This window comes from Ipomoea triloba, chromosome 8, assembly GCF_003576645.1.
Source record: "Ipomoea triloba cultivar NCNSP0323 chromosome 8, ASM357664v1".
NCBI lineage: Eukaryota > Viridiplantae > Streptophyta > Magnoliopsida > Solanales > Convolvulaceae > Ipomoea > Ipomoea triloba.
Window position 1 is genome coordinate 17810593 of NC_044923.1, and position 11965 is coordinate 17822557.

At 35.4% G+C, this 11965-nt stretch overlaps 1 protein-coding gene across 2 annotated transcripts; it reads left to right on the forward strand.

Moving 5' to 3' along the window:
• Nucleotides 1-523: 523 nt before the first annotated feature.
• Nucleotides 524-10673, forward strand: LOC116026685 (disease resistance protein TAO1-like). Of its 2 annotated transcripts, XR_004099877.1 has the most exons (6): nt 524-1060; nt 4826-5954; nt 6248-6664; nt 7217-8788; nt 9405-9991; nt 10375-10673. XR_004099877.1 is itself a non-coding variant. In XM_031268040.1 (5 exons), the coding sequence occupies exons 1-5, from the start codon at nt 570-572 to the stop codon at nt 9915-9917; spliced, it is 4122 nt and encodes a 1373-aa protein (XP_031123900.1). In that variant the 5' UTR covers nt 524-569; the 3' UTR covers nt 9918-10164. The 2 variants fall into 2 exon arrangements, 1 of the variants encoding a protein (XP_031123900.1); XM_031268040.1 differs by lacking the exon at nt 10375-10673 and having other exon boundaries at nt 9405-10164.
• The last annotated feature ends 1292 nt before the right edge of the window (nt 10674-11965 follow it).

The window sequence follows — 11965 nt, forward strand, 5'->3', positions numbered from 1 at the left end:
AAACAGTGTAGTTTGGGAATTTACTGAATTGCAATTCAATGAAATGCAATTCATCCCAAACTACACTCAACCAAACAGGCCATTAGTGTTATCTTTGTGATCAAGGCAAGTAATCTTTAAGTGGACGTGATTAGTGCTGACTTCGTGATCTATACACTAGATCACTAATTCATTGTATCTTGTACCGGAATGATTGATATAGTGAATTCCTCTTGGAGATGGGGTAGAGTGAGTAGAAACTAGAATTACATAACCTTCGAACCACTATAATTCTTGTGTTATTTACTATTTTTATTTATTTACTCCTTGCATGCACATTCACACGGGAAACAAAACCCACCACACTAGTTCTTGAGTTTTAAACAATTGAAAAACAAAAACAAAAATGGCTGCTATATATATATATAATCAAGCAATTAAAATACTATTTCTCTATAAATCATTTTGCCAAATGCCAATGTCAACATTATAACAAGCTAGCTAAAGCTTATTAACGTAATAACAACGTTGGCCATCCCATCCATTCACGATCTCTATCAACAAAATTTTAAAGACGCCGGCGAGGACACATGGCGGCCGGAGACGGCGACGAGTGGTCCCTAGCGTCAGACGCTACGCCGTCGTACCGGTACCAGTGGGACGTGTTCCTCAGCTTCAGAGGCGAGGACACGCGCCACGGCTTCACCGACCGCCTCTACAACGACCTAGTTCGGAACGGCGTCCGGACCTTCCGCGACGACGAGGAGCTGCCGCGCGGCGAGGAGATCGCGCCGGGCCTAATCGCCGCCATCCAAGACTCGGCGGCTTCGATCGCCGTCATATCGGAGAACTACGCCTCTTCGAAATGGTGCCTGGAAGAGCTCGCGACGATTTTGGAATGCAAGCGCCTCATGCTTCCGGTGTTCTACGAAGTCGATCCCTCCGATGTACGGAGACAGGGCGGCGCGTTTGAGCGGGATTTCCGGAACCACCAGATGACGGTGGACGCCGGTAAGATTCTCCGGTGGAGGGAAGCCATGACCAAAGCCGGTAATAAATCCGGTTGGGATTCCAGAGTCTGGTATTTACCTTTTTAACCTTTGATAAACTTCTTTGTTTATTTGCTGGTTTATTTATTTTTCCTAATTTTAATGTTTTTTAAATTTATTAAAATTTGGATTCGGAAAAAATAATGTTAGTTGGTGGAATATTCAATATTGAGGTTTGGGTAAATATAATATTTAAGCATGTTCAAGAAAGCCTGCAGCCGTCCCGTCAATATAATATTTAAGTAGGAGGAACAACCTCTCTCAAAGTGATAACTCTTTATACTCAATACGTAAATGTTTAGTTTCTGTGTTCGTTATCATAATTTACATCCTCTTATAATCTCAAATATTATTTCGCGTCAGGGACCCTTAGGATTGGAAATTCAACCAATGAAATATAATATTTAAGTATCTCAATATTTTATTACTTAGTAACTATTTTTTTTGAGGGTGACTTAGTAACTATTTTAACTAGCGGATAGTATTAATCATTTATTCATTTATAATAAAATATTTAATAACTAATTTTATTAGTGTGAGGAACTGTTCACTTTCATCCTTAAGCGAGGTGGAGAGTTCAAATAAATTAGCAATAAAGTTTTTTAACTAATATAAGAAGTAATTTACATGCGAATTGTGACAATACGAAATTTTTGTTTTATTTATTTTTGAATATGAATTTTATAATAATTTAATTTTAACTATTTGTGTTGTTATTATGGTGAAACTAATGATGATAACTCAAAGAGAAACTTGTGCACTAACAATATGGTGTAAATGAAGATAAATAATACTCCGTACCCAGGTTTTAGATTTTATGTTTTTTAATTATTATATAGATATAAATTAAGGATAATATCTAATACATAAATATCTCTAATCTTTAAAATTTAATAAGAACAAATAATTTTAGTCCTTAATTGAAAAGAAAATTATGTTGGTAGTATAAGTCATATTAACAGGGTGTTTGGTTGAGAGGAGGGAGTTAGGAAGAGAAGAATTGTAATTCGATAGGAAAAAATAATGTTGGCATAAAGTAGGAATTGAAATTACAGTGTTTGGTATACAGTAATGGGAGTACAAAGAATTGAAAGGTAAGAAGTGACAGAATAACTAAAATGCCCTTATGCAGCTGCAACAACAATAGCATAAATGACATTAAATACTTATCTTTGATGTTCTTTGTGTTGCACATTTATAATTTTTTACCAAGTTTACCCTCAATATTTTTTTTAATCAATTCCACCATCACTATATGTGAAATACAAACACATGATATGTAGTTTCTATAAATAATTATTATTTTTTTGTTAAAAGAGTTTTTTTTTTAAAAAAAAAAATCATTTGTATCTTATTTGATGTGAAATATCAAATATATATGATGATTTTTAATGGACCAGGCCCACAATAAAACTAGGTTAATATAGAATAATGGATATGAAAAGTACATTGAATTGATATGTCACAAAACCCTTAAAATTATACAAACGGGGTACAATAAGTGTACTAAATAAACAAAGAAGATAAACCCAACGATAGGATGTGGACTACCACTGCTATCAAGCGGACTACAAAGAAAACTGACGTATTGTGTCATTAGTAAGAGAGAAGAAGAGTTTATGATGATGATCTGAGTGAGACACCTCGCCTTTTATACTACTCTTGGGTAGCATGTTGTGGACAGGTGCGCAGACCACAATGCTTCGTCTTTTTCCGCCATACGCGTGCCCTACCAGGTGTCGTGTCCTCCCGCCAAACATTTTCCCGTGCGCCACATCACAGAGAGCGTTTAAGGTCCTCGTCAACCGCCTAAAAATCGTGATAACAACCCCATCCTGTCACTTCACTGTAGGGCTCGCCTGAGCAGTCTGCCCCTTCGATGAATAGCCTTCTACTCACCCGAGTGATTCGCCATAGTTGGCCAAACTAAACTGCAACCCTCCGGTCACTGATGGGCAGCCAAGGTGAGCTAGCGAGGAGTGAAAAAATTCCATAACTACAAACCCAGGAGTAGTTCGCTCGGCCCCCACAGGGTCCGTCACTTGTCGGTAGGCTGAGATTTGGTGTTAGGGTTGCCAGTTGACACCCCACAGCCCAGGCTTACTGCTCCTTCCCGCCGTTCGTTTTCTTGGATTCTATTCCATACTACACTACCAAACGCGCCCTTAGCTCTATTTCCAGAAAAAAAAACCTCACCTCTACTTTCCTAATCGGATTCCCATTGGTCAAGCCATGTCTGGCTAGTACGATCGCACAGGGCCCCCGTTTTTTGGGGGCCCAGTTTTTTTTTAATATTTTATATATAATTCAATATTTTTATACTTGATAAATATTTTTTTAGAATCTATATATTTGTCTTAATTGTAAGTGAAAATAAAATTTTAGAAATAATTGACATCGAAATTTGGGTGAATAAATTTGTATTTAAATATGCATGAAAATGTCACTTTTAAATTAAATTTTGAAATGTTTTTTTTTTTTTTACTTTGTTGCATTTTTTATGCATTATATTTAGACAGAATTTTTTATTACTTTTTTACTTTTGTCATAGAATATAATAACTTGAAGTTTAAATGAATTTAGACTCAATTACCTTAGTTATAGAGATTTTCTAGATGTTCTAGACTTATATCTTTATATTTCATAGGTCTTTTTGAATTATGTTTTCTACCTTTATAAAATGATATATCTTTGTATCATTATAGCAAAATCTAAATGTTAAAAACATCTCTTCCCTTATATTCTTGTCTTTCTATTATTATCTTTGTATTTCTTGTTTTACTCTATTATATTTAGATTGTATCTCGAAACAAAAATAATGAAGGTTCAAATTAAAATATTAGACATGACCCCTATTGTTAATGGAACAGTCGAGCCTACCTCTTACTTTAATTATTCTTTGAACCATACCCTAGGACCCCATCAATATATATCATTGATTAATTGTCAACAAAGCATTTTCATTTCATTATTATGGTATCATTGTATCAATATTAAAATATAATTATAATATAAAAAATTATAAGAAAAATTAATTACATTTGCTAAAAAGTAAATCTAATATTTTTGAAACATAATACATCTATACTAAGTTCAATGCATTTCTTTAAAAAAAATTATGCTAAATAATAATATTTCTTATCATCAAGAATAAAATTTTATCTTTTAATATTTATGTATAAGATTGATGTCTTCCTTTATTTATTTTGATTATTTAATTTTAATTATTTGTTGTTCATTGGTCATTGTTCAATCACACACATAGTGTACATTTACAACTAGTAATAAAATCTAATAAGAGCGAATATGAAATGAAAATTGTTTTGGTAGTATAAGTTGTATCAAATGTTTGTTCTTTGTGTTATTCTTTTACACTTTCTTTCCAATTCAAACCTTCACATTTTTTCCTTTTTACTTTTATTTTAACATTAATCATTAATTGAAATTAAAAATTTGTTAGTGAAATAAGTGGCATTAATTTTTTGTTTTTCATTGATGCTCTTTGTGTTGTATATTTATACTTTTTACCGAATTTATCATGACTATTTTTTTTTTCTTTTGCTTGTTAAATACAAACACATGCATATATACGTGTATATGTAGTTTCAATAAATATAGTTTAGTTTAATAATACTTTTTAATTAATAAATAATGTGTATATGTTTTAATATGATTTTTTACTAAAATTTGATGAAGTAACCATTTACCAGACATCCCAAGAACACATTCAATTCAACAATGGCATTTAAATTTATTTCAGTTTTTGAACCAAAATGGTGATCATATTCTCATTGCAGGGATGAGCCTACACTAATCCAGTCTCTGGTGAAGAAGGTTTTGAGTAAGCTAAACAATACACCTTTAGGCGTAGCAAAATATCAAGTTGGACTGAATTCTCGTGTGGATGAGCTGCTGAGGAAGTTGGATGTTAAAGGCAATGGAGTTCGAGTGCTAGGGTTATATGGAATGGGAGGGATCGGGAAGACCACTCTCGCCAAAGCTTTGTTTAATAAGCTCGTCTTCCATTTCAAGAAGCGCAGCTTTGTTTCAAATGTTAGAGAAATTTCTCGCGAGTCTGATGGTTTGATAACTCTCCAAAGCAAATTGATCGGAGATCTTAAAAGCAAATTCGTCGGAGATCTTAATTCGGACGTTTTGTCGACCATACCTGACATTGCGGTAGGTATTCGTAAGATCAAGCAGTCTATTGAGAGTGCGCCAGTTGTTGTGTTCTTAGATGATGTGGATAACATAAAGCAACTTCAAGTGCTTGCTGTTAGGAAAGACTGGTTTTATGAAGGGAGCAGAATCATCATCACCACTAGAGATATGCAGGTTTTGATTGGAAATGTTGATGAAACTGTTGAGGTTAAGGAGCTTTCATTCCCGGAATCACTACAACTCTTTAGTTACCATGCTTTTGGAAGAGAGGAGCCTAGTAAAAATTTTAAGGATATTTCTGAGAAAATTGTTTCACTCACCAATGGTCTTCCTCTTGGTTTGGAAGTCTTTGGCTCTTTTCTGTTCTATAAGAAAAGGTTAAGGGATTGGGAGGATGCATTGCAAAAGCTAGAGCAAATTCGCCCCGGGGAGGTTCAAGATGTGCTGGAAATAAGTTTCAATGCTCTGGATGAACAGGAAAAGCGCATATTTCTTGACTTGTCTTGTCTCTTTGTTGACAAGAACTTTAAGAGGGAAGATGCAATTGACATATTTAATGGTTGCGGCTTCAGTGCTGAAACAGCAATAACAGATCTCACGGCTAAATCTCTTGTTAAGATCATTAATGGAAATGCTTTATGGATGCATGATCAACTCAGAGATATGGGGAGACAAATTGTTCACCGCGAAAGCTACAGAGATCCAAGTGAGCACAGTAGGCTCTGGGATTATCATGAAATCACGAATATATTGAAGAATCTAAAGGTACAGTGGAGTCTACTTGTTGACAGACTCAAGAGTGTTGCAGTAAATTCAAATTTATTACTCTGTATAGTATTTTCAGGTTATGTTGCTATGAAAATCTTGTCAACTATACTCCTTCAAATTTTAGCTGGAGGAGGATAATGTTGGCAAATATCTACTTACAAATGAAATATTTTAATCATGCATTTTGTCCTATGAAGTATTTAATAACCTCTTTTCAATTGTGCTGAGCCTCGATTTTAGGCTTTCATATTTACTTCCATTATTTGCTTACTTTTCTTCACCAAATCTAGGGCACAAAAATGATTGAGGGCATCACCATTGACTTTGAAAAGAAGGATGATCTAGCTTCTCAGAAAGTACTACAGGTCAACTTGCAGAAAAGGTATAGATCGGCATCTGCAATTGCACACTTGAAGCAATCATATAACAGGCATTTTGGCCATGCTGCTGGGGAAGAAGATGGAATACTCAACACCAGAGCTTTTAAAGCTATGACCAATCTAAGACTTCTTCGGATCAATTATGCTGAATTGCTTGGTGATTTCAAGTTTTTTCCTGCTGAAATGAAGTGGCTGCAGTGGAAAGGTTGCCCTTTAAAATGTATTCCTTCTGAGTTTTGGCATCGTGGTATTGCTGTTCTTGATCTGTCTGATAGTGATATTACACATGTATGGAACAATAAGCGATTGGATAGCTTCCGGTATAAGGTGAGTATGAATATTGATCAAACTTTTCTCAGTTTTACAGGAAATCTCCAATTTGATTTTGGACCATCTGTACAAGACCCTTGCATATTAAGTTTTCCTAAGTGGCCAGTGTCCTTAATTACCCCGCAAAAAGACTTTGGTGTAGAATTGGTACTCATAGTTTTATTAGTGCACTACTGCACTCAGTAGTGTTGCAATTTAATCTACCCTTTAGAAATCAAAGTCTACTTACTTGTCTCTTCTCATATCAGTAATAGAGTTTGATCAACTTTCAGTATTGAACCGTGGCTAATTGTAGTTTTCTATAAGCATCAGTTTTGGTTTATTCTTATGTGTTTCTGCTCAAATGGCATTAACTCTAGAACTTGGTTTTAGTTGTGCTCTGGAAACCAAATAGATTACTAATTCTTAAGCACTGTCAGTGCTGATTCATATGTTTTCTCACCACTTTTACCATCTAATGCCTTCTATTGATGAAAATTTGTGAAGTCTTTATTTGAAGTACTATATCTACCAATTCGATTGTTAACTCATTAGTGAAATTTTATGTAGATGGCCGAGAAGCTACATGTTTTGAACCTCAGTAATTGTTACTTTCTTGAGGAACTCCCTGACTTAACTGGCATTCCCTTGGAGAAACTGAATCTTGAGAATTGCAAAAAACTGGTTAAGATTCATCCCTCAATTGGAAACTTGAGCACATTGGTCTACCTGAACCTTCATGGCTGCGAGAATCTTATGTTGTTTCCAAATGATGTCTCTGGCTTGAAACATCTTGAAAAACTTATCTTCTCTGATTGTTCCAGTCTAAGTGAATTACCGGAGGACTTGAGTGGGCTGAAATCCTTGAAAGAGTTACTTGTAAATGGGACATTGATAGTGACACTTCCCAAGTCTGTTTTTCGCTTAAAAATGTTGGAAATTTTCAACTTAGATAACTGCAGCCGATTGAGGGTGCTGCCTGAATCCATAGGGAGCCTGAATTCTCTTAGACAGCTTTCCTTAAACAGATCAGCTTTACGGGAAATGCCTGAATCTGTCAGAATGCTGACAAACCTAGAGACACTAAGTTTGAGATATTGCGGATCATTGTCTTCCATTCCCAACACTGTTGGCGATCTGAAATCTTTACTTGAACTGTACCTTGATGGAACCTCAATCAATGGATTGCCAGAATCTGTAGGCTCCTTAAATCATTTGAAGCACCTTAGGGTCAGCTGTTGTAAGAATCTGACCGAATTGCCAAATTCTATAGGCAGATTATCATCTCTAATTTGGCTCTGTATTAATGAAACTTCAATCTGTGAAGTACCTGATGAATTGGGATCTTTGAAGAACCTTGAAAAGCTAGAGATGAGGAATTGTACTTCTATCAAATCATTACCAGACTCAATAGGGAATCTTTTGAGTCTAACCAGTTTGGCCCTGGATTACACCTCCATAGAGGAGTTGCCAGAATCTATAGGCTCTTTGGAAAGGCTTTGGGCACTAAATCTGAATAACTGTTCAAACCTCCAGAGGTTGCCATCTTCAATTGGGAATCTGAAAAATTTGTGTTACTTCTATATGGTAAACACTGCAGTCACTGAATTGCCCAATGAAATTGGGATGCTTTCAAGCTTAAAAATTTTGAAAATGCAGAAGAATCCTCAGCCCTCTCAGGCCAATGACAAGAGAGAGATCACTCTTCCAGAATCATTTTCAAATCTCTCATCATTGGAAGATCTGGATGCTAGTGCATGGAAAATTTCTGGTAAAATTTTTGATCACTTTGAGAAAATGTCCTCATTGGATACTCTTAACCTTGGCCACAACAATTTTTGGAGCCTCTCTTGTAGCATGAAGGGGCTCACTGTTCTCAAGAAATTGATTTTACCTGATTGCAAAGAGCTCAAGTCTCTCCCGCCACTCCCTTCAAGTTTGACAGACTTGAATGTTGCAAACTGTTCTTCACTGGAACAGATATCTGATCTATCAAATCTGGGGAGTTTGCGAGAACTTCGACTTTCTAATTGCAAAAAGATAACAGATATTCCTGGTCTAGAAAGCTTGAAATCATTGAGATGGTTGTACACAGTTGGTTGCAATGCATGTTTACCATCCCTGAAACGAAGAATTTCTAAGGTATGCTACCCCTCTCTCCCTCTCTGCGATGCAATTCTTTGGGACAGTACTTGAGCCATGTCCTTTGTTTTTTATACTATAATTGTTTAATTTGTCCATCCTGAGGTTAGACTATAATTTTCATACTGCAATCATCCCATCTATCAGAACATGATTGTTTTATAATCTTTTAAAAAAATGATCAACCTACATGTGCTACGATTGTCATTGGGGATGTTTGGTAAATAGCTGGTAGCTGATTGGGTTAGTGGGTTTGACTAGTTGATAGCATTAACTGATTGTAGAAAAATGTTTGGTAAATTAGTTGTTATTAGCTGATAGCTGATTACATGCAAAATGGCTTTCTCAAAAAGCTGTTATTAGCTGATAGCTGATTACATGCAAAATGGCTTTCTTAAAAAGCTGTTATTAGCTTACAGCTGGAGCAATAAGCTGTTACAAAAAACTAATTAATCAAACACTTATATTGGTTGTTTACCCAAGTCAAACGGCTAATAGTGGTCAAATAAGTCGAAATTTGCTGATAAGCTAACTATGTTATCAAACAAGGCCATAATCTGGCTCCTGTTATTATCATCTCTTGCAGCCTTACTAATAGGCTTGTGTTTGGGTGCAGGACACACTAAGACATATGCGCTATTTAGGCGTTCCGGGGAGTGAGATTCCAGAATGGCTTGTTCAAGAACTGCCTAGTTTTTCCCCACGAAAAAACCGAAACCTCAAGGGGGTGCTCATTGGTGTTGTTGTCTCCCTCGACCAAGAAGTACAGGATAGCTTCAGAGATAAAGTCTCCGTGATTATGGACGTCCAAGCAAAGATAATCAGACAGGGCCAAGCCATCCTCACTACCACTCTGAACTTATCGGGGGTTCCTGACACCAATGACGACCAGCTCTACTTGTGTAGATTTCATGAAACTAACAACGTTGTGTTCATGTTGCAAGAGGGGGACAAGTTGCAGGTGGCAATGCGAGAGCCGCCACGTTTCAGAGGGCTGGAACTGAAGAAGTATGGGATGTGCTTGGTTTATGAGTACGAGGATGATCTTGATGAGAGGGATGAAGAATTGTTTGATGAATCTCACCAATCTGTGTCAAAGAAACTGGCAAACTTCTTAAATGCTCTGTGACCATTTTGCTGCTGGCTTGCTTTAGGATACTTCATCTGGGCAAATGTTCATCATTGTTGTAACTTGTAAGTCAGGTATGTATCAAATATCAAATGATACTTATCTTGAATCTTGATGATATGACCATATCACATTTGGGTTGGGGGACAATGCACAAAGTTGTTGGTGTACAAGTCTATAGATTAAAAGAGAATAAAGATTTTAAAATTTTATATGGTAGTGTTTTGATCAATACTAATATTCAATTAGCTTGGTTGGCATGAGTGGTCATATACTCTCATTCCAAAATTAATATGACCAGCACTTTGCCTCTTAATTGGATTGATTCGGTACAAACAAGTATTAAATTGAGTATAGTACATGTTTGTTTCCTATAGTTAGAGTTTATGTAGGACACATCGTGGTCAAATCAATGCTAATATAATATACATAATTGTGTTTGATATTATCAACACAGGTGCTATTCATTCATATCGGAAGATTAGTTCATTGGAACATACTTGGTAAGCACCTTGGGAAGTTGGGCTAACCAAAATTTATTTCTATGAATAATATTATTTCTTCCTTCATAATGTTGCAAAAATTCATCTTTGAGTTCCAATTTTCTCTAATAGGAATTGGACATTCTTAGATATTATGGAGGTTGTTCTAGAACTTATGTTATTAGCATACTCTAACTTTTTAGCTGGACCATTTTCCCAAAAATTCTTCAGGAAAAATTCATATTTTCGCTAATATCATTATACAACCAGTATTGTAATCTCTTATTCCATCTTCTTTTTTGTTATGATTCTAATTTAACCAGTTAAGCGTATATTTTTCTTGATGTATGAAGATGCTTTTCTTTTCTTTTTTGAGATTGATTTTTCTTTTCAAATCCCATTTTAATCTATCGATTTGCCTTTGTAGTTCGTCAATTTTATAATAGATATTGGTAACGAGTAACAGCATCTTCTTCTTGATCAATTAAAGTATATCCCCAAGTTTCCAATCCCTTGCATATTTAAGAATTCTTGGTCTAACTTTCATGTCCAATGTGCATGACCGAATGAATCATCACGACATACTTTAAGACACGAAGAAATCTAGAACAATAGTATCATGTTCCTCTAGATTCGTTCTGATTTTGATCTTACTCATCTTGATTTCTAGAACATGGCCGAAGCTCGAATGGCTAGTGTAGCCACTAAGCTTCAACTATTGTAGTTTTATTTAGGATTGATTAAGTATGTTCTTGTAACTTCTTTCATGCTTCAATGCAGTTTACAACTTCTTTACATTCTAGAAATCTTAAGAGTCGTTTACTTTATTTCTCTGTTTTTCCATTTTCAGTTTTTGCATTTTTCCTTCTACATTTCTCCAGTTTTATTTAGAAATTGCCTGGATTGATATAATGTTTAAGGTACTTGGGGAAAACAGTGACAAATGATTGTTGTTCAATGCCATTTCTGTCAATGAATTCTTGTCATGATCTTGATCTCTAATCTAATGCACCAAACAAAAAATAGTCAGCAGCGACCCAATTTAACAGCTTAAACAATAGCAGAAAGCTGTTCTGCATTCTTGAATTCGATCAATATGGTAAAGATCATTTCTTTTCTTTCCCCGTGTTTGGTATTTTCTAATGCATCGTCGTAAAGTTCATGATCATCTCTAATTTCTATTATTTTGACTTTGAGGATGTTGAAATATTAAATATATCTGCCTTGGGCAGTCCACATCTTTGACTTCTTGGGCAGACTTCTTGAGCAGTGCAGTGTAGTGTCTACCTAGAGCAGTGTAGTTTTATTATGTCTCTTGTGTGTATATATATTAGTGTGTATATCTGAAATAATAGAGAGTAGAGAGTAGAAACATCTTGTAATCTTTGTATAGATCAGAAATATAAATCAGAAACTTTTCTTTCAGTTCTGAACATCAGTTTTCTGCATTTTTTCTGGTCTGAAACATCAGTTTTCTACAGAGGAGGATTCACAAAGTCTTGGGAATTTATTTATCTCCTAAAAGAATATGAGAACTAGGAAATGGTCAACTGCAAGCTGGAGGCA

Coding starts and splice junctions, on each gene's coding strand:
- LOC116026685 (XM_031268040.1), top strand. CDS start 570: ATGGCGGCCGGAGACGGCGACGAGTGGTCCCTAGCGTCAGACGCTACG. Junction 6,665..7,216: donor TGGATAGCTTCCGGTATAAG/GTGAGTATGAAT, acceptor AATTTTATGTAG/ATGGCCGAGAAGCTACATGT. Junction 8,789..9,404: donor TGAAACGAAGAATTTCTAAG/GTATGCTACCCC, acceptor GTTTGGGTGCAG/GACACACTAAGACATATGCG.